This window comes from Lissotriton helveticus, chromosome 9 (genome assembly GCF_964261635.1).
Source record: "Lissotriton helveticus chromosome 9, aLisHel1.1, whole genome shotgun sequence".
NCBI classification, from domain to species: Eukaryota; Metazoa; Chordata; class Amphibia; order Caudata; family Salamandridae; genus Lissotriton; species Lissotriton helveticus.
Window position 1 is genome coordinate 1,274,086,395 of NC_136070.1, and position 23,727 is coordinate 1,274,110,121.

The following is a 23,727-nucleotide window of genomic DNA, read 5'->3' on the forward strand; positions in this document are numbered from 1 at the left end:
CTGTTAGCCTTGAGCTGAGAAACCACACCGCGTCCAACCAGCACCTATATTCAGTGAGCTGCAGTGGCTGCCGCCATCTTGGCTTTCAAGGCGCAGGCATTCATTCAAATGACAGCACGACATGTTCCACGCTGTAGTAGGCCCAACCATTTGGTGCAATGTTCTCCCACGAGTCGGGGAACACGTGACTCAGACTGGGTGCATGGCAAATTTTCTTCTAACTAAACGAAGCATTTAAATAAAGATCACTTTAAGAAAGTGACTGTTCTCCTGGGCTGGTCTCTAAACTGGCCAGGACCAGATTCAGTGTCAGGTGCTTCCTGAAGCCTTACACCTCCCTGCGGGGCAAGAAGGGCTTACCTTGATGGGGCTTTGTGTTGGAGCTGCCCTCCATCTCTGTCGCATTCTCGGCTGCGGGTTCTGCGTTCCAGACTTGTTTTATCACCCACTTCAGAATCCCACGTGCAGCTGTGAGCCAAAAATCCTCTAAAAATAAAACAAAATACTTTAATCTATTTTTCTGAAAAATGGCTAATACCTGGAGCTGCCAGAAACTTCAGTATGTATGCGTTGTGTATGTGTCTAGTGTCGTGTCTCTCTATGAAAGATACTGTCTCTTGCCGGAAGAAATTACTGGTATATATATATATATATATATATATATACATACATAAATACATACATACATACATACATATATTACCTACTGGCGGTCGCCAGTAGGTAGTTATAGTTAGGATTGATTTCCATAGGAAAAACGCAACATTCTATTTGGAATAACTTTGGCGCCGGTTGAGGAATCAGCCTGAATTTTTCGGCAACTTAGCCTCGCGGCGCTCCGCTCCTTCCCTGAAAGTTTGGGGGGGATTCGTCAAGCGGGGGCCGAGATAAAAGGGGGGTCCCAAAACGTGTTTTCCCCATGTTCATTTCCATAGGGCGGTCTGTCGCACTTTTAGCTCGAACGGCTGAATGGATTTTCACCAAACTAGGCAAAATTGTAGGGACTGGTAGCCCGATGTGCCTTTGCTATGTCTCAAGATATGTGGTTTAGAGGATTTTGAGTAATTTAGGTTCAAAAAAATGTATATATCTGTAAGCGCGCCCCGGTGCGCGTACCGGGGAGCGCTCCGGGCGCGCCCCGCGACCTGCGCACGGGAAGCTGATTGGCTCTCGGGTGTCTGTAAACATTCGAAACAGTTCGCAGCGGCCGCCATCTTGTGTCTCGGTAGGATCGAGACACAGGAGGTGGTAAAAACAAAAGGGAAAATAATGAAAAGGGGGCAGGGTACACCCCCCCTGACCCTCTAGGTTTGATGTGGGGGCCATAAAAGGGTCCCTCGGGTAAAAAAAAAATGTAGTTTTTTTTCGATTTTCGCAGGGGGAGCGCCCGGTACGCGCACCGGGGAGCGAATCAAAAAAAAAAGAGATTGCCAGAGTGCTAAACATTTTAGCAATTTTTTATAAATGGGAGGTAGTTCTGAAAAGAACTTTTTTTAAAATTGTTTTTGTTGTTTTATATTTTTTTTATTTTTCTGAACATTTTTTTTTTTTTTGTATTTTTTGAACAATTTTATATTTTTTTTGGTTTTTTTGGGGCGGAACAACGAAAAACAGGCATTAGAAAGGGCTCAACAGGAGCCACTTCTTGGGGTGTTTTGAGCACTTGTGGTTTTCAAATGCTCTATTAATTAAAATGATACTCATCTCCCCATAAGAAATTAGTGCACCACAATAAATGCACACTAGCTTCAGGTGCACAAAATTCTTTTGAATAGTTGGGACCGTCTCCCTCGCCTCTGGTCCCGATAGAGTTTCCTGTGACGATATACTGGCCACAGGAGTTGGTGGGTTATTCTGGAGGTGACGCACCTCAACAACGCTATAATTGATTGGATGCCACCTCTGCATGTGGCGGTGCATAGTATAGTTTCCAAAACTATACTTTTTGTCTGTGCCGCGGGACAGAACTGCATTGCAAATGAGGCATGTCACGTACCGGGCATTGACCTTTTTTTGCTCTCGAGGGTAAGAAACAAATTGCCATATAAAATTGTCTATGTGGTGGGATTGCCGGGGCTCTTCACGCAAGAACTGCCTCTGCTCTACCTCCTCTTCCTCTTCTTCTTCCTCTTCCTTTGGGTTTGGAAGGAACTGTGCAGGTGGTCCTTCCTTCCTAGGTGGTTGTGGTGGTGGTGGGGGTCCACTAGCTGCAGCTACTACAGATGCCATGACTGAACAAGCAGAAACAGGTCTTCCTCTCACAAAGATGAAAGTCAGAGTGAGGAAAAAAGGTGGGGTTTTCATTATTTGGGAAAAAAAAGTGTTCTGGACCAATGAAAAGTGTTATTTTCAAGTCACATGATCCAAGCTTTCATCATTTGGAAACCGAAACTGATCTGCACCAATGAAAAGTGTTATTTTCAGATCACATGACCCGATGCGCTTACGCTACGCGCCTCGGGGCGCGTTGCGTAAGCGCGTCATGACGTTGCGCGATCGTATGCGATCGCGTGATTCCGGGTGCGCTTACGCAGTGCGTCATATGACGCATTACGCGACTACGCGAAACATCATGATGTTGTTTTCGTTCGCGGGAATAGTGCTCTCGAGACGATCCCCGGTACGCGCCCCGGGAGGATAATTTTCCTGAAATTACTTGTAGTTAACCTGTCTTATGCTTTGGGGAGATGGGTGTTGTTCTACAATTTCGAACCTTAAATATCATACAGGTAAAGTAGTGTACCCGGAATACAGACTGCCACAAAATGATGAGAGTAAGTATATATAGGTAAGTATTGTTTTACTTACATTCTCAGCTCTACATCTATTTATCTTGTAGTTTATATATATCTTCAAGGGACGTAGATGTGGAGTTTAGAATAGTAAATCTATACTTACCTATATCTGTTCTTTCATTATATCGTATTAGCCAATATTGTGTATCTGGTATGTTGGCATTACTCAATATTGTGACATACCCCTGGGTGGTCACTATTAGTAAATCCGTAAGGTGTGGTCACTATTGTGATTGTCTATAAAGTGGTCACTACTGTTAAAGTTATTAGTATTGACCAGAATTAGCGCTTGTTATAAAAAAAGTTTGGAGACCTTGTTTTCCTTCCTAGCAAAAGCTTGAGTTATAATGAGGGAAACATTTAAATAGGGGTGGGCAGAATTTGCGTAGTCGCGCTACGCAAAGCTCAGCAAAACTGTAAAAAATCTCAGCGAGTACGCGAAGTTTTGCGAACATGCGGAATTGCGTGTTCCTCCCGTTCGTAATGCTTTTTTCTTGTTCGCGAACGCTGTTTGCATTTGCGAACACGCATTTTGAAAGCGCCAACAAGCAAATAATTCTGCAAAGCCACGGAACTTTTGCCAATTTTACGTTCTACACAGAATGTGCAATTACCCAAATTCCGCGAGCGGAAGGGAATTTACTGCCCAGGCTTAGTTTAATGTCAAGACTGTAGGCCCGATTTAGACTTTATCAAAGAGGGTACAACGTCACAAGAGCAATGGAGTACCCTCTACAACAAATGGAAGTTCTATCCACCTCATTTAGAGTTGGGTGGAAATTCAGTATGTATATGCAGAGACTACTCCGTTTTTGCCGCCTACATACACTTCTGACAGCCCGATGGAGTAAGGGATAGCAGAAGTCATGTGCTCACCGGCCCTATTTAGAGTGGGCAAACTCAGGCCGGTGCACAGACATAATATCGACTCCAAAATATCGACTGGAAAGAATATCGAGTTGTAAATATCGTTTGGAGAAAATATCGACTAGACAGAATATCGACAGTCAAAATATCGTTTTTAAGGTAAGTGAAGTAATATCGACTGTAAATAATATAGACAGTGAAAATATCCAAGTATATAATCTAGATAGTAAAAAATATAGTTTTTTAAATAATATTTAATTATTTATAGTGTTTTATGTTATATTATATGTGAAAAGTGTCATTTTTTTTAATTATTATTTTTAATTAATAATTTTTTTAAATTATTGTGTAATTTTATTCTGTAGCGGGTTGTGGGTTTATAGGGGAATAGGGTGGGAAGTAATTTAATTATAATAAATTAAATATGTAAATGTATTAATTGGTAGTAATAATTAATTAATTGGTAATTAAATAATATATGTTAATTATTTACAATTAAATTGGTAATTAATTTAATTTAATTGATTAATTGCTAATTATGTAAATTAAAATAATGTATTTTCTGTAGCGGGTTGTGGGTTTATAGGGGAATAGGGTGGGAAGTAATTTAATTATAATTAATTAAATATGTAAATGTAATAATTGGTAGTAATATTTAAATAATTGTAAATTAAAAAATATTTTTTAATTAATTAAAATGTAATTGGTAATTACTTTAATTTAATTGATTAATTGCTAATTATGTTAAATTAAAGGGGTATTTTTAGGGTTCAGGGTCAGTTTTCAGTTTTTGGGCAAAGGGGTATTTTTAGGGTTCAGGGTCAGTTTTCAGTTTTTGGGTAAAGGGGTATTTTTAGGGTTCAGGGTCAGTTTTCAGTTTTTGGGTAAAGGGGTATTTTTAGGGTTCAGGGTCAGTTTTCAGTTTTTGGGCAAAGGGGTATTTTTAGGGTTCAGGGTCAGTTTTCAGTTTTTGGGCAAAGGGGTATTTTTAGGGTTCAGGGTCAGTTTTCAGTTTTTGGGCAAAGGGGTATTTTTAGGGTTCAGGGTCAGTTTTCAGTTTTTGGGTAAAGGGGTATTTTTAGGGTTCAGGGTCAGTTTTCAGTTTTTGGGCAAAGGGGTATTTTTAGGGTTCAGGGTCAGTTTTCAGTTTTTGGGTAAAGGGGTATTTTTAGGGTTCAGGGTCAGTTTTCAGTTTTTGGGTAAAGGGGTATTTTTAGGGTTCAGGGTCAGTTTTGGGTTTTTGGGGTACATATACAATATTGCCTATTATTTAATTAAATTTTGCTACTATATATATATGTTTTAGGAAATATGATGAATTTTTTTTTATTTTTTTACTTTCATTAATTATTTAATTATTAAAAGTTATTTTAAGTATTGTTAATTATATTTTAGTAATTAATTTTTTATATTAATGTAATTAAACATTGTTTTTAGTAAAGTCGATATTTTTTACAACGATATTTTTGTAAACGATATTTTGTACTCGATATTTTTGTACTTACCTGTTTGTAGATTGGAACTCGATATTTTGACTGTCGATATTTTCTCAACGATATTTTGGGTAGTCGATATTCTGTCAGTCGATATTCTGTCAGTGATCCCTCAGGCCAGAGCCTGGAAGGTAATGGCTAGTGACAACTGCAAAATGATCCCCTCGCCATGGGAGATCTCTCGCATGGCGAGGGGGTTATTTATTTTCTTTTTTCAAACAGAAGATCCCACTTTGATGTTGACGGAGCCGTCCATCAAACTTTCAATGCATTTACAAGAACCACCGTGAAGGCTATTCTTGTAAATGCAAGTCATGTCTGTTGGTCCAGCAGAGATCTCTGAATTTGGTGGGTGGTACTCCCTGAAGTCAACAGAGTACTTTACTCCGTTGCTCTGATAGAGTAAATTCCCATCCATCCAACTATAAATCAGGCACTATGTTCTAACCATAAAGTAGTTCCATTGAGAACACAATTGTATGAAATATACATTTCCAATTTTAATCTTTGAGCCTTGGGGTTAGGGCAGTATTTCTGTGGGTCACACTTCTTGGCAACCAATGAAACAGTGACATCGGGGGTACGCTGCAGGCTGGTGGGGCAGATGTCCTTGGGGTAGGGTAATTGGGTAAGTCAAGGGGGAAATGTCGGCCCAATTCTTTACAGTTTCAAACCTATTCCAGTGCTTTCCTGGCCTTAAGGTTCAGAGCATGTCCTGTCTTCCAGATGTTCCTCACACAGGCCTTAATCAGCTTTTCCTTGGCTCTGTCTCCTCTTGGAGGTCAGGGGGGTATCTCCTCATCTACCAAGAATGGAAAGCACCACCTCAGGAGGTCATCTCTTCTAAGGATTAGACCTAACTTTGAGAGAACAACCATGGGATGTCCAGTTCCTGGCATGTCGTCTCTCTTAGCTGGTACTGAAAATATTTTTCAGGAAGTTCAAATGCGTATGAGGCACCAGCACAATAGGTGATTATGGGAAATGGCAGGAAGCCAGGGCCTATCAGAAAGAGCACCACCATCATGTTTAATTTCCCCAGCCAATCAGAGCATGGAACATCTGTACAAGCGTTAGTCAAGGATGTCTGCTCTACAGTGAGTAGGCACAGTGACCAAGAGGTGGGTTGTGGGAAAGCGAAGGACAACGCAGACATCACAACAAATGGTCACTGTAGTTGGGCAGAACTTGGCCCTGAGCTCCTGTTGGGTAGATCACAGTGACTGCCCAACCCTCCCAGACAGTTATGGGATCTCCAATGTGGCTAATCCTGATTCTCAGGGATGAAAGCCATTTCAAGGTGAACCTGCCTATTGGGCTAGATTCATCATGTCGTAGAGCACACCATTTGCACCGCCACAGAGCCCCAAGTATGTGTCACGTTACACGAGTGCACAGCAAACGCTCATTTGGAGCAAGGGCGCCCATTTGTGTGGTATAACTGGATGTTCAACAAGGGGGTCGGCTGAAAGGAGCTCCGTCGGCTATCAATACACCGACATTAACCATGAATCCCACCTATCCTGGAGTGAGAGCACAAGCCCTCCTCCCCTCTGGACCGGGGCACACCCACAGACGGGCAGAATGCTGCAGTGGGGCATCAACAAATCAACATGGATCACCTCCAGTAGTCTCACAGAGGTCATGCCAAGGTAAGAAACAGACAGGGTAAGAAACAAGCATTGGCAAAGCCAATAGGTCTCGCCTATGCAAGAGCTATTGACTTAGCGAGTGTGTTTTAGACATGTTGTGCGTCATTGTGGCTGATGCTCAGCATGCATAAAGATTTGTGGAATTGAGAAAGTGGTGTGGAGTCATGAAGAGTAGCATAGAGTGGTCCATGGTGGCATAACGTTCCATCCAGTGGAGTGACGCAGAGTGGCGTAAAGTGCAGTGGGGTAGAGTAGAGTAGAGTAAAGTGGTCTAGAATGGAGTGCTGCAGAGTGCAGTGGTGTGGCGTAGAGTGGCGTAGAATGCAGTGGAGTGGTGGAGAGTGGAGTAGAGTGGCATAGAATACAGTGTTGCAGAGTAGATTAGAGTGGTGTAGAGTGCAGTGGAGTGGTGGAGAGTGGAGTAGAGTGGCATAAAATGCAGTGTGGCAGAGTAGATTAGAGTGGCGTAGAATGCAGTGGAGTGGTGGAGAGTGGAGTAGAGTGGCATAAAATACAGTGTTGCTGAGTAGATTAGAGTGGCGTAGAGTGCAGTGGAGTGGTGGAGAGTGGAGTAGAGTGGCATAAAATACAGTGTGGCAGAGTAGATTAGAGTGGTGTAGAGTGCAGTGGAGTGGTGGAGAGTGGAGTAGAGTGGCATAAAATACAGTGTTGCAGAGTAGATTAGAGTGGTGTAGAGTGCAGTGGAGTGGTGGAGAGTGGAGTAGAGTGGCATAAAATGCAGTGTGGCAGAGTAGATTAGAGTGGTGTAGAGTGCAGTGGAGTGGTGGAGAGTGGAGTAGAGTGGCATAAAATACAGTGTTGCAGAGTAGATTACAGTGGTGTAGAGTGCAGTGGAGTGGTGGAGAGTGGAGTAGAGTGGCATAAAATGCAGTGTTGCAGAGTAGATTAGAGTGGTGGAGAGTGGAGTAGAGTGGTGGAGAGTGGAGTAGAGTGGCATAAAATGCAGTGTTGCAGAGTAGATTAGAGTGGTGTAGAGTGCAGTGGAGTGGTGGAGAGTGGAGTAGAGTGGCATAAAATGCAGTGTGGCAGAGTAGATTAGAGTGGCGTAGAATGCAGTGGAGTGGTGGAGAGTGGAGTAGAGTGGCATAAAATACAGTGTTGCTGAGTAGATTAGAGTGGCGTAGAATGCAGTGGAGTGGTGGAGAGTGGAGTAGAGTGGCATAAAATGCAGTGTTGAAGAGTAGATTAGAGTGGTGGAGAGTGGAGTAGAGTGGTGGAGAGTGGAGTAGAGTGGCATAAAATACAGTGTTGCAGAGTAGATTAGAGTGGCGTAGAGTGCAGTGGAGTGGTGGAGAGTGGAGTAGAGTGGCATAAAATACAGTGTGGCAGAGTAGATTAGAGTGGTGTAGAGTGCAGTGGAGTGGTGGAGAGTGGAGTAGAGTGGCATAAAATACAGTGTTGCAGAGTAGATTAGAGTGGTGTAGAGTACAGTGGAGTGGTGGAGAGTGGAGTAGAGTGGCATAAAATGCAGTGTGGCAGAGTAGATTAGAGTGGTGTAGAGTGCAGTGGAGTGGTGGAGAGTGGAGTAGAGTGGCATAAAATACAGTGTTGCAGAGTAGATTAGAGTGGTGGAGAGTGCAGTGGAGTGGTGGAGAGTGGAGTAGAGTGGCATAAAATGCAGTGTTGCAGAGTAGATTAGAGTGGTGGAGAGTGGAGTAGAGTGGTGGAGAGTGGAGTAGAGTGGCATAAAATACAGTGTTGCAGAGTAGATTAGAGTGGCGTAGAATGCAGTGGAGTGGTGGAGAGTGGAGTAGAGTGGCATAAAATACACTGTTGCAGAGTAGATTAGAGTGGTGTAGAGTGCAGTGGAGTGGTGGAGAGTGGAGTAGAGTGGCATAAAATACAGTGTTGCAGAGTAGATTAGAGTGGTGTAGAGTGCAGTGGAGTGGTGGAGAGTGGAGTAGAGTGGCATAAAATGCAGTGTTGCAGAGTAGATTAGAGTGGTGTAGAGTGCAGTGGAGTGGTGGAGAGTGGAGTAGAGTGGCATAAAATGCAGTGTTGCAGAGTAGATTAGAGTGGTGGAGAGTGGAGTAGAGTGGTGGAGAGTGGAGTAGAGTGGCATAAAATACAGTGTTGCAGAGTAGATTAGAGTGGTGTAGAGTGCAGTGGAGTGGTGGAGAGTGGAGTAGAGTGGCATAAAATGCAGTGTTGCAGAGTAGATTAGAGTGGCGTAGAATGCAGTGGAGTGGTGGAGAGTGGAGTAGAGTGGCATAAAATGCAGTGTGGCAGAGTAGATTAGAGTGGCGTAGAATGCAGTGGAGTGGTGGAGAGTGGAGTAGAGTGGCATAAAATACAGTGTGGCAGAGTAGATTAGAGTGGCGTAGAATGCAGTGGAGTGGTGGAGAGTGGAGTAGAGTGGCATAAAATACAGTGTTGCAGAGTAGATTAGAGTGGCGTAGAATGCAGTGGAGTGGTGGAGAGTGGAGTAGAGTGGCATAAAATGCAGTGTGGCAGAGTAGATTAGAGTGGCGTAGAATGCAGTGGAGTGGTGGAGAGTGGAGTAGAGTGGCATAAAATACAGTGTGGCAGAGTAGATTAGAGTGGTGTAGAGTGCAGTGGAGTGGTGGAGAGTGGAGTAGAGTGGCATAAAATACAGTGTTGCAGAGTAGATTAGAGTGGTGTAGAGCGCAGTGGAGTGGTGGAGAGTGGAGTAGAGTGGCATAAAATACAGTGTTGCAGAGTAGATTAGAGTGGTGTAGAGCGCAGTGGAGTGGTGGAGAGTGGAGTAGAGGGGCATAAAATGCAGTGTGGCAGAGTAGATTAGAGTGGTGTAGAGTGCAGTGGAGTGGTGGAGAGTGGAGTAGAGTGGCATAAAATACAGTGTTGCAGAGTAGATTACAGTGGTGTAGAGTGCAGTGGAGTGGTGGAGAGTGGAGTAGAGTGGCATAAAATGCAGTGTTGCAGAGTAGATTAGAGTGGTGGAGAGTGGAGTAGAGTGGTGGAGAGTGGAGTAGAGTGGCATAAAATGCAGTGTTGCAGAGTAGATTAGAGTGGTGGAGAGTGGAGTAGAGTGGTGGAGAGTGGAGTAGAGTGGCATAAAATGCAGTGTTGCAGAGTAGATTAGAGTGGTGTAGAGTGCAGTGGTGTGGCGTAGAGTGGCGTAGAATGCAGTGGAGTGGTGGAGAGTGGAGTAGAGTGGCATAAAATACAGTGTTGCTGAGTAGATTAGAGTGGTGTAGAGTGCAGTGGAGTGGTGGAGAGTGGAGTAGAGTGGCATAAAATACAGTGTGGCAGAGTAGATTAGAGTGGTGTAGAGTGCAGTGGAGTGGTGGAGAGTGGAGTAGAGTGGCATAAAATACAGTGTTGCAGAGTAGATTAGAGTGGTGTAGAGCGCAGTGGAGTGGTGGAGAGTGGAGTAGAGTGGCATAAAATGCAGTGTGGCAGAGTAGATTAGAGTGGTGTAGAGTGCAGTGGAGTGGTGGAGAGTGGAGTAGAGTGGCATAAAATACAGTGTTGCAGAGTAGATTACAGTGGTGTAGAGTGCAGTGGAGTGGTGGAGAGTGGAGTAGAGTGGCATAAAATGCAGTGTTGCAGAGTAGATTAGAGTGGTGGAGAGTGGAGTAGAGTGGTGGAGAGTGGAGTAGAGTGGCATAAAATGCAGTGTTGCAGAGTAGATTAGAGTGGTGTAGAGTGCAGTGGAGTGGTGGAGAGTGGAGTAGAGTGGCATAAAATGCAGTGTGGCAGAGTAGATTAGAGTGGCGTAGAATGCAGTGGAGTGGTGGAGAGTGGAGTAGAGTGGCATAAAATACAGTGTTGCTGAGTAGATTAGAGTGGTGTAGAGTGCAGTGGAGTTGTGGAGAGTGGAGTAGAGTGGCATAAAATACAGTGTGGCAGAGTAGATTAGAGTGGTGTAGAGTGCAGTGGAGTGGTGGAGAGTGGAGTAGAGTGGCATAAAATACAGTGTTGCAGAGTAGATTAGAGTGGTGTAGAGTGCAGTGGAGTGGTAGAGAGTGGAGTAGAGTGGCATAAAATGCAGTGTGGCAGAGTAGATTAGAGTGGTGTAGAGTGCAGTGGAGTGGTGGAGAGTGGAGTAGAGGGGCATAAAATACAGTGTTGCAGAGTAGATTAGAGTGGTGTAGAGTGCAGCGGAGTGGTGGAGAGTGGAGTAGAGTGGCATAAAATACAGTGTTGCAGAGTAGATTAGAGTGGTGGAGAGTGGAGTAGAGTGGTGGAGAGTGGAGTAGAGTGGCATAAAATGCAGTGTTGCAGAGTAGATTAGAGTGGTGTAGAGTGCAGTGGAGTGGTGGAGAGTGGAGTAGAGTGGCATAAAATGCAGTGTGGCAGAATAGATTAGAGTGGTGTAGAGTGCAGTGGAGTGGTGGAGAGTGGAGTAGAGTGGCATAAAATACAGTGTTGCAGAGTAGATTAGAGTGGTGTAGAGTGCAGTGGAGTGGTGGAGAGTGGAGTAGAGTGGCATAAAATACAGTGTGGCAGAGTAGATTAGAGTGGTGGAGAGTGGAGTAGAGTGGTGGAGAGTGGAGTAGAGTGGCATAAAATGCAGTGTTGCAGAGTAGATTAGAGTGGTGTAGAGTGCAGTGGAGTGGTGGAGAGTGGAGTAGAGTGGCATAAAATACAGTGTTGCAGAGTAGATTAGAGTGGTGTAGAGTACAGTGGAGTGGTGGAGAGTGGAGTAGAGTGGCATAAAATGCAGTGTTGCAGAGTAGATTAGAGTGGCGTAGAATGCAGTGGAGTGGTGGAGAGTGGAGTAGAGTGGCATAAAATGCAGTGTTGCAGAGTAGATTAGAGTGGCGTAGAATGCAGTGGAGTGGTGGAGAGTGGAGTAGAGTGGCATAAAATACAGTGTTGCAGAGTAGATTAGAGTGGCGTAGAATGCAGTGGAGTGGTGGAGAGTGGAGTAGAGTGGCATAAAATACAGTGTTGCAGAGTAGATTAGAGTGGTGTAGAGTGCAGTGGAGTGGTGGAGAGTGGAGTAGAGTGGCATAAAATGCAGTGTTGCAGAGTAGATTAGAGTGGTGGAGAGTGGAGTAGAGTGGTGGAGAGTGGAGTAGAGTGGCATAAAATGCAGTGTTGCAGAGTAGATTAGAGTGGTGGAGAGTGGAGTAGAGTGGTGGAGAGTGGAGTAGAGTGGCATAAAATGCAGTGTTGCAGAGTAGATTAGAGTGGTGGAGAGTGGAGTAGAGTGGTGGAGAGTGGAGTAGAGTGGCATAAAATGCAGTGTTGCAGAGTAGATTAGAGTGGTGGAGAGTGGAGTAGAGTGGTGGAGAGTGGAGTAGAGTGGCATAAAATGCAGTGTTGCAGAGTAGATTAGAGTGGTGGAGAGTGGAGTAGAGTGGTGGAGAGTGGAGTAGAGTGGCATAAAATACAGTGTTGCAGAGTAGATTAGAGTGGCGTAGAATGCAGTGGAGTGGTGGAGAGTGGAGTAGAGTGGCATAAAATGCAGTGTGGCAGAGTAGATTAGAGTGGTGTAGAGTGCAGTGGAGTGGTGGAGAGTGGAGTAGAGTGGCATAAAATACAGTGTGGCAGAGTAGATTAGAGTGGTGGAGAGTGGAGTAGAGTGGTGGAGAGTGGAGTAGAGTGGCATAAAATGCAGTGTTGCAGAGTAGATTAGAGTGGTGTAGAATGCAGTGGAGTGGTGGAGAGTGGAGTAGAGTGGCATAAAATACAGTGTGGCAGAGTAGATTAGAGTGGCGTAGAATGCAGTGGAGTGGTGGAGAGTGGAGTAGAGTGGCATAAAATACAGTGTTGCAGAGTAGATTAGAGTGGTGTAGAATGCAGTGGAGTGGTGGAGATTGGAGTAGAGTGGCATAAAATGCAGTGTGGCAGAGTAGATTAGAGTGGCGTAGAATGCAGTGGAGTGGCGTAGAATGCAGTGGAGTGGTGGAGAGTGGAGTAGAGTGGCATAAAATACAGTGTTGCAGAGTAGATTAGAGTGGTGTAGAATGCAGTGGAGTGGTGGAGAGTGGAGTAGAGTGGCATAAAATGCAGTGTGGCAGAGTAGATTAGAGTGGCGTAGAATGCAGTGGAGTGGTGGAGAGTGGAGTAGAGTGGCATAAAATACAGTGTTGCAGAGTAGATTAGAGTGGTGTAGAATGCAGTGGAGTGGTGGAGAGTGGAGTAGAGTGGCATAAAATACAGTGTTGCAGAGTAGATTAGAGTGGCGTAGAATGCAGTGGAGTGGTGGAGAGTGGAGTAGAGTGGCATAAAATACAGTGTTGCAGAGTAGATTAGAGTGGTGTAGAGTGCAGTGGAGTGGTGGAGAGTGGAGTAGAGTGGCATAAAATGCAGTGTTGCAGAGTAGATTAGAGTGGTGGAGAGTGGAGTAGAGTGGTGGAGAGTGGAGTAGAGTGGCATAAAATGCAGTGTTGCAGAGTAGATTAGAGTGGTGGAGAGTGGAGTAGAGTGGTGGAGAGTGGAGTAGAGTGGCATAAAATGCAGTGTTGCAGAGTAGATTAGAGTGGTGGAGAGTGGAGTAGAGTGGTGGAGAGTGGAGTAGAGTGGCATAAAATGCAGTGTTGCAGAGTAGATTAGAGTGGTGGAGAGTGGAGTAGAGTGGTGGAGAGTGGAGTAGAGTGGCATAAAATACAGTGTTGCAGAGTAGATTAGAGTGGCGTAGAATGCAGTGGAGTGGTGGAGAGTGGAGTAGAGTGGCATAAAATGCAGTGTGGCAGAGTAGATTAGAGTGGTGTAGAGTGCAGTGGAGTGGTGGAGAGTGGAGTAGAGTGGCATAAAATACAGTGTGGCAGAGTAGATTAGAGTGGTGGAGAGTGGAGTAGAGTGGTGGAGAGTGGAGTAGAGTGGCATAAAATGCAGTGTTGCAGAGTAGATTAGAGTGGTGTAGAATGCAGTGGAGTGGTGGAGAGTGGAGTAGAGTGGCATAAAATACAGTGTGGCAGAGTAGATTAGAGTGGCGTAGAATGCAGTGGAGTGGTGGAGAGTGGAGTAGAGTGGCATAAAATACAGTGTTGCAGAGTAGATTAGAGTGGCGTAGAATGCAGTGGAGTGGTGGAGAGTGGAGTAGAGTGGCATAAAATGCAGTGTGGCAGAGTAGATTAGAGTGGTGTAGAGTGCAGTGGAGTGGTGGAGAGTGGAGTAGAGTGGCATAAAATACAGTGTGGCAGAGTAGATTAGAGTGGTGGAGAGTGGAGTAGAGTGGTGGAGAGTGGAGTAGAGTGGCATAAAATACAGTGTGGCAGAGTAGATTAGAGTGGTGTAGAGTGCAGTGGAGTGGTGGAGAGTGGAGTAGAGTGGCATAAAATGCAGTGTGGCAGAGTAGATTAGAGTGGTGTAGAGTGCAGTGGAGTGGTGGAGAGTGGAGTAGAGTGGCATAAAATGCAGTGTGGCAGAGTAGATTAGAGTGGTGTAGAGTGCAGTGGAGTGGTGGAGAGTGGAGTAGAGTGGCATAAAATACAGTGTGGCAGAGTAGATTAGAGTGGTGTAGAGTGCAGTGGAGTGGTGGAGAGTGGAGTAGAGTGGCATAAAATACAGTGTTGCAGAGTAGATTAGAGTGGTGTGAGTGCAGTGGAGTGGTGGAGAGTGGAGTAGAGTGGCATAAAATACAGTGTTGCAGAGTAGATTAGAGTGGTGTAGAGTGCAGTGGAGTGGTGGAGAGTGGAGTAGAGTGGCATAAAATGCAGTGTGGCAGAGTATATTAGAGTGGTGTAGAGTGCAGTGGAGTGGTGGAGAGTGGAGTAGAGTGGCATAAAATACAGTGTTGCAGAGTAGATTAGAGTGGTGTAGAATGCAGTGGAGTGGTGGAGAGTGGAGTAGAGTGGCATAAAATGCAGTGTTGCAGAGTAGATTAGAGTGGTGTAGAGTGCAGTGGAGTGGTGGAGAGTGGAGTAGAGTGGCATAAAATGCAGTGTTGCAGAGTAGATTAGAGTGGTGGAGAGTGGAGTAGAGTGGTGGAGAGTGGAGTAGAGTGGCATACAATGCAGTGTTGCAGAGTAGATTAGAGTGGCGTAGAATGCAGTGGAGTGGTGGAGAGTGGAGTAGAGTGGCATAAAATACAGTGTTGCAGAGTAGATTAGAGTGGCGTAGAATGCAGTGGAGTGGTGGAGAGTGGAGTAGAGTGGCATAAAATACAGTGTGGCAGAGTAGATCAGAGTGGTGTAGAGTGAAGTGGAGTGGTGGAGAGTGGAGTAGAGTGGCATAAAATACAGTGTTGCAGAGTAGATTAGAGTGGTGTAGAGTGCAGTGGAGTGGTGGAGAGTGGAGTAGAGTGGCATAAAATACAGTGTTGCAGAGTAGATTAGAGTGGTGTAGAGTGAAGTGGAGTGGTGGAGAGTGGAGTAGAGTGGCATAAAATACAGTGTTGCAGAGTAGATTAGAGTGGTGTAGAGTGCAGTGGAGTGGTGGAGAGTGGAGTAGAGTGGCATAAAATGCAGTGTTGCAGAGTAAATTAGAGTGGTGGAGAGTGGAGTGGAGTGGTGGAGAGTGGAGTAGAGTGGCATAAAATACAGTGTGGCAGAGTAGATTAGAGTGGTGTAGAGTGCAGTGGAGTGGTGGAGAGTGGAGTAGAGTGGCATAAAATGCAGTGTTGCAGAGTAGATTAGAGTGGTGTAGAGTGCAGTGGAGTGGTGGAGAGTGGAGTAGAGTGGCATAAAATGCAGTGTTGCAGAGTAGATTAGAGTGGTGTAGAGTGCAGTGGAGTGGTGGAGAGTGGAGTAGAGTGGCATAAAATACAGTGTTGCAGAGTAGATTAGAGTGGTGTAGAGTGCAGTGGAGTGGTGGAGAGTGGAGTAGAGTGTCATAAAATGCAGTGTTGCAGAGTAGATTAGAATGGTGTAGAATGCAGTGGAGTGGTGGAGAGTGGAGTAGAGTGGCATAAAATGCAGTGTTGCAGAGTAGATTAGAGTGGTGTAGAGTGCAGTGGAGTGGTGGAGAGTGGAGTAGAGTGGCATAAAATACAGTGTTGCAGAGTAGATTAGAGTGGTGTAGAGTGCAGTGGAGTGGTGGAGAGTGGAGTAGAGTGTCATAAAATGCAGTGTTGCAGAGTAGATTAGAGTGGTGTAGAATGCAGTGGAGTGGTGGAGAGTGGAGTAGAGTGGCATAAAATGCAGTGTTGCAGAGTAGATTAGAGTGGTGTAGAGTGCAGTTACGCAGAATGCAATAGTGCAGAGTAGAGTGGCATAAAGTGCAGTGGCGTAGAGTGCTGCAGAGTATAGTGTAGTGGCACAGTGCAGTGGTTTAGAGTAGAACGGTGTAGAGTACAGGGGCCTAGAGTGGAGTAGTGCAGAGTAGAGTGCAGTGATGCAGACTGGAGTTATGTGGAATGGCGTAGCAGAGTGTAGTTGTGCAGTGTAGAGTACAGTGGAGTGGCACAAAATGGAGTAGTGGAGTATGCATGGTGTGGTAGCGCGCTGCCATTACAGACAACGCATTTTCAATTGAAATGACCCTTACATACAATTTTACTGATAAAAGTATACAGCCTACGAACAATAAGGTGTGGACATGTCATCACCTAGTGTGATCTGTTTTGATCTTATTAAAATATTTGTTTCCACCACACTTCAGAAATACAAAATAATTGCTTTATTTGTGCTTTCCAAATGTTGATATATTCTAAAATGTCTGCACAGTTCATTTCAGACAAGTAAACTTTATTGTGTGCTTGGAAAAAAAGCCTTTCGTCAGCAAGATTGTCACAAAAATCCTCCCACTTTCAAGTCAGAGAAAGAAAAGTAAACACCAAGCTCCCTCGAGAGTCAGAGCGGGCAATTTGGCCTCTGTCTTTGAATGTACCGCAAATGTGACAAAATAGGAGCTAGACTTAAGGCCTGTTTCCAGAAAGGGAGCACTCAGAAGGATACAGTAAATAAGCAATGCTCTTCGCCAGGGACGAACTCCAACGGGACAGCTTAAAACAAATAAAGCCAGCAAAAAGAAAGCAAGCAACTGTGAGCTAAAACCACAAATCCAATGGTAAGCAATGGGTGCAATACTTTCCTAAGGAAGCTTTCCAAATGCCCCTAAGGTGTCTTTAACAAACCACACAGCGCAAGGTTCGACTTAAAAAAAGGGGGAAAGGGCACAGCTGATTTTGGAAAAGGGGGGTGGTGATGGACAGAGTTTCTGAATGATGCAGAATACTCTTACCAAGTCAATAGATCATGGTTTTAATCCATCACCGTTTTTTAGCTCACTGCACCATCCCAGCTCAGAACCTTGCTATATGCAAATTAGTCTGTTCCTGTCCCAGTGCATGATGGGAACAGGGCAAACCAAACTACCAAGCCAATTCTTATACTGGGAAGGAAACAAGCTTCCGGGGACCGGTTTCTGGCATCACAGCCTTCTTCGGCCCGGCTTGCTTGAATCCTGATGGTGCAATGAGCAAGGGACTCACGTCTGAGTATACCCTCCCACACATAGTGTGGATAAAACCGATTTTGGAAAAGGGGGGTGGTGATGGACAGAGTTTCTGAATGATGCAGAATACTCTTACCAAGTCAATAGATCATGGTTTTAATCCATCACCGTTTTTTAGCTTGCTGCACCATCCCAGCTCAGTACCTGGCTATATGCAAATTAGTCTGTTCCTGTCCCAGTGCATGATGGGAACAGGGCAAACCAAACTACCAAGCCAATTCTTATACTGGGAAGGAAACAAGCTTCCGGGGACCGGTTTCTGGCATCACAGCCTTCTTCGGCCCGGCTTGCTTGAATCCTGATGGTGCAATGAGCAAGGGACTCACGTCTGAAAGGGCACAGCTGCCAGCAGAGCGTTAGCGCCTTCAGCCTTCCGGCAGCCGTCAAATGGAATTAAGAAAATGAGTTCGATAATAAGTGGTGTCGATTTAATTACACAACAGAGGCAGTGAAGTTATGGGACCAGTTATGCAATAAAGAGCTGCGCTATAAAAAGTAGGAGCATTATGAAAATATTTGTAAAAAGGACAACCATGTTTTAATAATACAACAGTAATAATAAGTGATAAAACAGAGAAAATGTTGTAACAACACATATATGTTAATTATGAAAAAAAGTAGTCAAATAATGGAATCAGCTGTAAAATGTAAAGATCACTAACGTGTTTTTATTGTATGGACAAATGTATGGATTTATCAATTTACTTTTAAAATAGAGTGATGATCTTTGAAGGAAAAGTTATAAAACGATGACAATTATGTTAAAGAAGACCCACGATTAATTGTATAAATATATTCTATATAAACATAAATAGTGGTGCAAAGTGTTAATCTGTGCCCAGTTGTTTGACTTACCAGGAAGCTCCAAGGCACTGCTTTAAGGAAAGGATAGTTATCTGTCATATTTACCTGGAACACTTATTATTGGGCGCACGGAGTGCTCCAATGGCAAGATTGTATTTTGCTAGGAGTCTTGAATGTTCTTATGCCATTTCACAGAAAATCAGTATAAACAGCACTCAAACTTGTGCAACAGTTTATTTTCATACATCGTTAGCAACCAATGGGCTTGCTTAAAAGAAATTTGGAAGTCTTTTCATGCAGAATAATTTGCTTGAAAATCTATCTGGGCTGGGTGGAGGCAGGAAGATGTGTGCTGACATTTCATCCCCAAGTCATGGCCATAAAACAGGGATGTTTGACTTTGATCCACAGGAGCTGAATCCATGCCACACTTTAAAGATATCCATGTGAGGCAATTGTACTTGCAGCGAATGTAAATGACAATTATTCACACAGTGGTTCATGGACCGCCATTGTGTGACTTTTCCAGCCATCCATCCCCTTCATACAAAGAGCAGGAAAGATGACAGAGCTCTCTAGTTTAAATCTTTCCCCTCTTATCTTACCAGCTGTGGACAGAGCCATGCCCATGATGCTTTACCCATGCCCTGTACCTCTGAAAGAAACACAGCTCTGTGATTGGACAATGATGAGGCAAAGAGGAAAGGACTTCAGGAATATGAGCCCCAGTGCTACATTTTTTTCTGTTTACCTCGCTATGGTATGAGCCCTGCAAATTGATGTCACCTGGGAGCCCTTCATCTGGCTTTCAAGCCCCAGGCATCATGCTTCTGGAGCTGAGATAAAGAGGGTCTCTGGGTCAGTGGGGCCGATTCACAGAACTAACTTAAGACAAAATCCTAAACGTACTACTTTTGGTATTCACAGAAGTTGGGATTTTGTCTTAAGTTTGTCTTAACACAAACTTAAGACAGACTTAAGACAGACTTAAGACAAACTTAAGACATACTTAAGACAGACTTAAGACAGACTTAAGACAGACTTAAGACAAACTTAAGACAGACTTAAGACAGACTTAAGACAGACTTAAGACAAACTTAAGACAAAATCCTAACTTAAGTCTGTCTTAAGTTTGTCTTAAATCTGTCTTAAGTCTTTTTTTAATCTGTCTTAAGTCTGTCTTAAGTTTGTCTTAAGACAAACTTATGACAAAATCCTAACTTAAGTCTGTCTTAAGTGTGTCTTAAGTCTGTCTTAAGCCTGTCTTAAGTCTTTCTTAAGTTTGTCTTAAGACAAACTTAAGACAAAATCCGAACTTTTGTGAATACCAAAAGTAGTAAGTTAAGGCTTATGGGCCATATGTAATGAACACATTTTCCCATAGAGACAGAATGGGTAAAACCCTTTGATACATCCGGCCCTTAGTCTTAAGTTAGTTCTGTGAATCGGCCCCCATGAGACCCTCAGAGGAAGAGAGCTGCTACATGGGGTTCAAGTAATGCACCAGGAGAAAAGGCTAGCCAAAGAGGAGCAGAACCAGACCTTCCAGTTGTTAAACTTAATACTTTTTTTTAACAAACGTTCACTGGACACAAAGTTATCTTTTAACATTGGAAAGAGGCAGATTCTAGGTGCAGATAAATTGCTTCTTCAAGTGGACAAGCTCCACCCACACCTGAACAAGCCCTTGTGGACATTCTGTTCTGCTAGGATGGTCCTCTCCACGTGGAAGGGTTAGTCACACCCCTGGCCTAGGAATAAGAGCAGTTAAGCTTTCCTTTCGAGACCAATCTCCCTACTCATCTAGGCTATCCTGTTTTAGGTGTAAACCTTTAATAATTGATAAAACCCCACCAAAACGGAAGCAGCCCTCCTGGTAACACTGGTAAACACCTGCACACCACAAACTAAAATGTCATTCAATAAAAAGAAAGTGAGAGAGAAACAGTCATTTTTATTGCTGAAGAGGGCAACAGACTAACCTTGTTATGCAAGGAAGAAGCAAAAACGCTTATCTAAGATTATTCTGCTTAAAGTGTGTTCTTTAGAGATGTCACTAACATACTATTTTTCTTCCTTTCTTCTTCCTTTTCTTTGCTCTAGCTTTGTGTGCTTAGAAGCAAGCTGTATGTCTGACCTGTTTATTTTATACACCAGAGAATCTTGGATATTGAAATTATATTTGATCTTTTGGCAGTGATTAATTATTTCTCTGATTGGTGAAATGGCTGACTCATTTGAATCTTGGCCAATATGTACTATCAAATTTACCCACCGACACAAAATGTGTAAAACCTATTGATACATCAGCCCTCTTTTCTAACAAGTCAATTTTGATAGGAGGTCAACTGCTAAACACCCCAGGCTTTAAACACTTTCATACAAGGTGTATTGAGAGGTAACTGTGAAAAGGAGTGCTGTCACCATGTGATGAAAACATCCCGCATACCAAAAAAATTCATAACGCCAAGGTGTCCATTCTCATTTGTGATACCTTAAGCTAGTCTTAGCTTCTAATACAACTGCACTTTACTGCTGGGTGCTTTGACATCATAGATGGAAGTTAACTGCAAACTTTCAAGTTCTAGAAATCAATGTGATGTCTCCTAAAAGGGTTAGAACTGCCTTAAAATGAGACGTTTGCCATGGGAACACTTGGCAGCATTGAATGTCCACACATCAGCAGCACCACTTAATGTAGTCAGACACTGGGGCCGATTCACAGAACTAACTTAAGGCAAAATCCTAAACTTACTACTTTTGTTATTCACAGAAGTTAGGATTTTGTCTTAAGTTTGTCATAAGACAAACTTAAGACAGACTTAAGACAAATTTAAGACAAAATCCTAACTTAAGTCTGTCTTAAGACAAATTTAAGACAAAATCCTAACTTAAGTCTGCCTTAAGTCTGTCTTAAGACACACTTAAGACAAAATCCTAACTTCTGTGAATACCAAAAGTAGTAAGTTTAGGATTTTGTCTTAAGTTAGTTCTGTGAATCGGGCCCAAAGAGTGCAGAAAAGCAGTGGTGAGCATGCTTGAAACATTAAGTTTCCGGTGCCTTAGAATGCCGGGCAACACATTAATTTGGTGTAATTCATATTTTTTATGTTTTCACAATGTACCATGCTGTTGGCAGGGTTGACCGCTCCTATAATCTCATAATATTCCGCAAGGAGAAGATGCATGACCCCCAACTGTGTTCTGACTTTGCTCATCAAAACATTTGAATATAGCACTTCTATCTTTGTAATCCATTAATAGTCCTGTAAACCAGAGTCCTGACAGAGTGAGTGTAAGAAATAATGAGATGTGAGAGTACGTAATGAAGTGTGTGGGCGAGTGTGCAACACACAGACTTTCTATACGTAAACCAGTTCCCCACATGTCCATTAGAGAAGCCACTATATACCCTATGTTACATCTCCCTTAAATTAGGTAGGTGGTTCATAAATATCAATACAAAAACAAAAGTTTTGGGGAGAGAAGTTGGCCTAACGGCTAGGGCGCTCGACCCCGGACCTGGGGATCTGGGTTCGAGTCTCGGTAACGATGCCAAAAACATCCTCTGATTCTGGGCAAATCACTTAATCTCCCCGTGCCTAACAAAAATGAATGTGAGTCCTCATGTAACGTAACTGGTGCTATGTAAAGTGCTCTGATACCCAATTCGGTTCGGGTCAAGTTTGCGCTATATAAAACTCTGCAAAAAAAAAAAAACATGTTTTTTAAGCAATGGAAAAACACAGTTTATTTCTAGTTTGTGATTTAGGCAACTAGAAAAAAAACTGCCACTGATTTTGAGAGTGTTTGCAAAACAATGAGAAAACACCACTGAAATCCAGAAAACAATAAAAACTGAAAACAGAACAGTCTCCACACATGCCAGCCTGCTCTTCCTTCTCCTGGGAATATAACACAGTCGCTTATGTAGGCAGCTAAACCTTTGGTATTTCCTTGCCGCTGACTTCAGTTTGTTGTTTTAGGTACATTACAAAAAATGGCCAACCCATTGGAAATCAGTCTTGGCCCTGCCCTCCAAGTCCAATCTGAACTGCAATGTCACTCCCTGCAGAGAAGGGAAACAAGGACCCCAGGTCCATCAACCATGTTGGGAACCCCTAGCCAGGTAGCTTGAGTCAGAAGCCAACTCGCGACACAACTGCAACACCTACAGCAAGTCGCCAGGCAATAAAAAAGAAATGTATTCCTCAATATGAGCCACTGGAAATTATCATGAGTTGTATTCCATTCCATTCATTTTATCTTGAGTGTGCCATCACAGGGCCAATCCCGAAGGGCCCCTTGGCCAACCCTGGGCCAACCCCTTTTCGTGGGCAGTAAGACTGATTTCCATGTGTTTGTAGTCTTTCTAAAGTTAGCAATAGACGCGTGGAAATAGTGAAGTGAAGAATTCCCATTGTAGCCTGACCATTGCTACACACAGATATAAAACACAAATTAGTGACCATCCGAACCTTTGCTCCTTACCAATGAAGGCGCGCTTCTCATCTGCGGCTCCTAAGCGGTAGCACCGGGGGAAGAACGTGTCGGGGTCGACCATGTCAAACCAATGAAGGTTCCTCAGGTTCAGGCAGAGTCCCACCTAGAGAAGATCAGAGCAAGCTAAGGTAACCCTGGACACAACTTCCAGATATTGTGCAACGCAGTTTAGTTATTTTTCTGCATCGAGCAGGAAATCTTGAGAACTACTGATGATGACAGGCCTCTCTCCTTCCCCTCCCCCACCCTCTGGGGCATCCACAGATACTTCTGTTCTTTCTGTAATCACTGACTTTTAATCATTACAATACTTTCAAGAGTTGGTGGACCAGAAGATCCTCAGCTGTTGCTAACAGTTTACCCATAAACCTATGTTACAGAGGGGGGTGGAACAACAACCATACATTACGGTTCACTTTGAGTCTAGCCCACATTGGGTTTGGCACAGTAAACAAGATGTTTAACCTGTTGCATGATTCGGACTGCCCCCAGCTGCCCGACATCACGGTGGGCGTGTGCTGAGGACGGCCGGGGGCCGTCCGAATCCCGCCCACTATTTAAATACCCCGCACAGCGCGAAAATTTGCGCAGCATGCAAGGGGTTAAGAGACTATCGGCATATTTACAAGCCCCTATCACCACAGGAACATCACTTTTTTACAAGGCAGCGTTAAGCCGCTTGATGTAGCTTAACGCTGCCTAGGAAATAAGGGCCCCTTTCACTCAATGCTTAGCGGGAAAGGGGTGGGCAGTGGGTGTTATGGTGGGCGATCCACCCCAACACCCATTGATTTTGAGGCTGGCTCATATTTATAAGGGCGGTGTACATATGGGGCAGCGCCAAAAAAATAAGAAAAGGAAAACCAAGTCTTAAACAGTCACAACGAGGAGAAATGTTTAATTTCTCCTTGTTTTGCTGTTTCCATGTATGTTGCGTTGTGCAGCACACATAGAAACAGGAAAAGGCCGTTGATTGTTTATGTACAGGAAGGTGTACCTTCCTGCACATGAATAATCAATAAAACAAATGAAGTTTTGCAACTTCTAAGTGTGCTGCAGTAAGCAAACCACACAGAAGTTTCAAGATGCCATTTAAAGTGCCTGTGTTGGCAATAGGCTGCTAAATTTAGCGCCTGCACAGGGGTTAATGCAGGGCCGCACCATATTCTTGTAAATACAGTTCAGCCCTGCGTTCAGAAGTGGTGGAGCGTGTCGTTAAGCCAAGGAGGCTAACACCGCACTCCGCCAATTCCACTGTAA

At 43.9% G+C, this 23,727-nt stretch overlaps 1 protein-coding gene across 1 annotated transcript in view; it reads right to left on the minus strand.

The window, feature by feature from the left end:
• Nucleotides 1-23,727, minus strand: part of TTLL3 (tubulin tyrosine ligase like 3) — a 162,469-nt gene that overhangs the window by 19,430 nt on the left and 119,312 nt on the right. Inside the window, exons 9-10 of the mRNA XM_078661848.1 lie at nucleotides 22,456-22,570; nucleotides 361-486 (exon numbers count right to left, since the gene is read on the minus strand). Of these exons, the coding sequence (XP_078517974.1) occupies nucleotides 361-486; nucleotides 22,456-22,570 (241 nt within the window). The remainder of the gene's footprint in view (nucleotides 1-360; nucleotides 487-22,455; nucleotides 22,571-23,727) is intronic.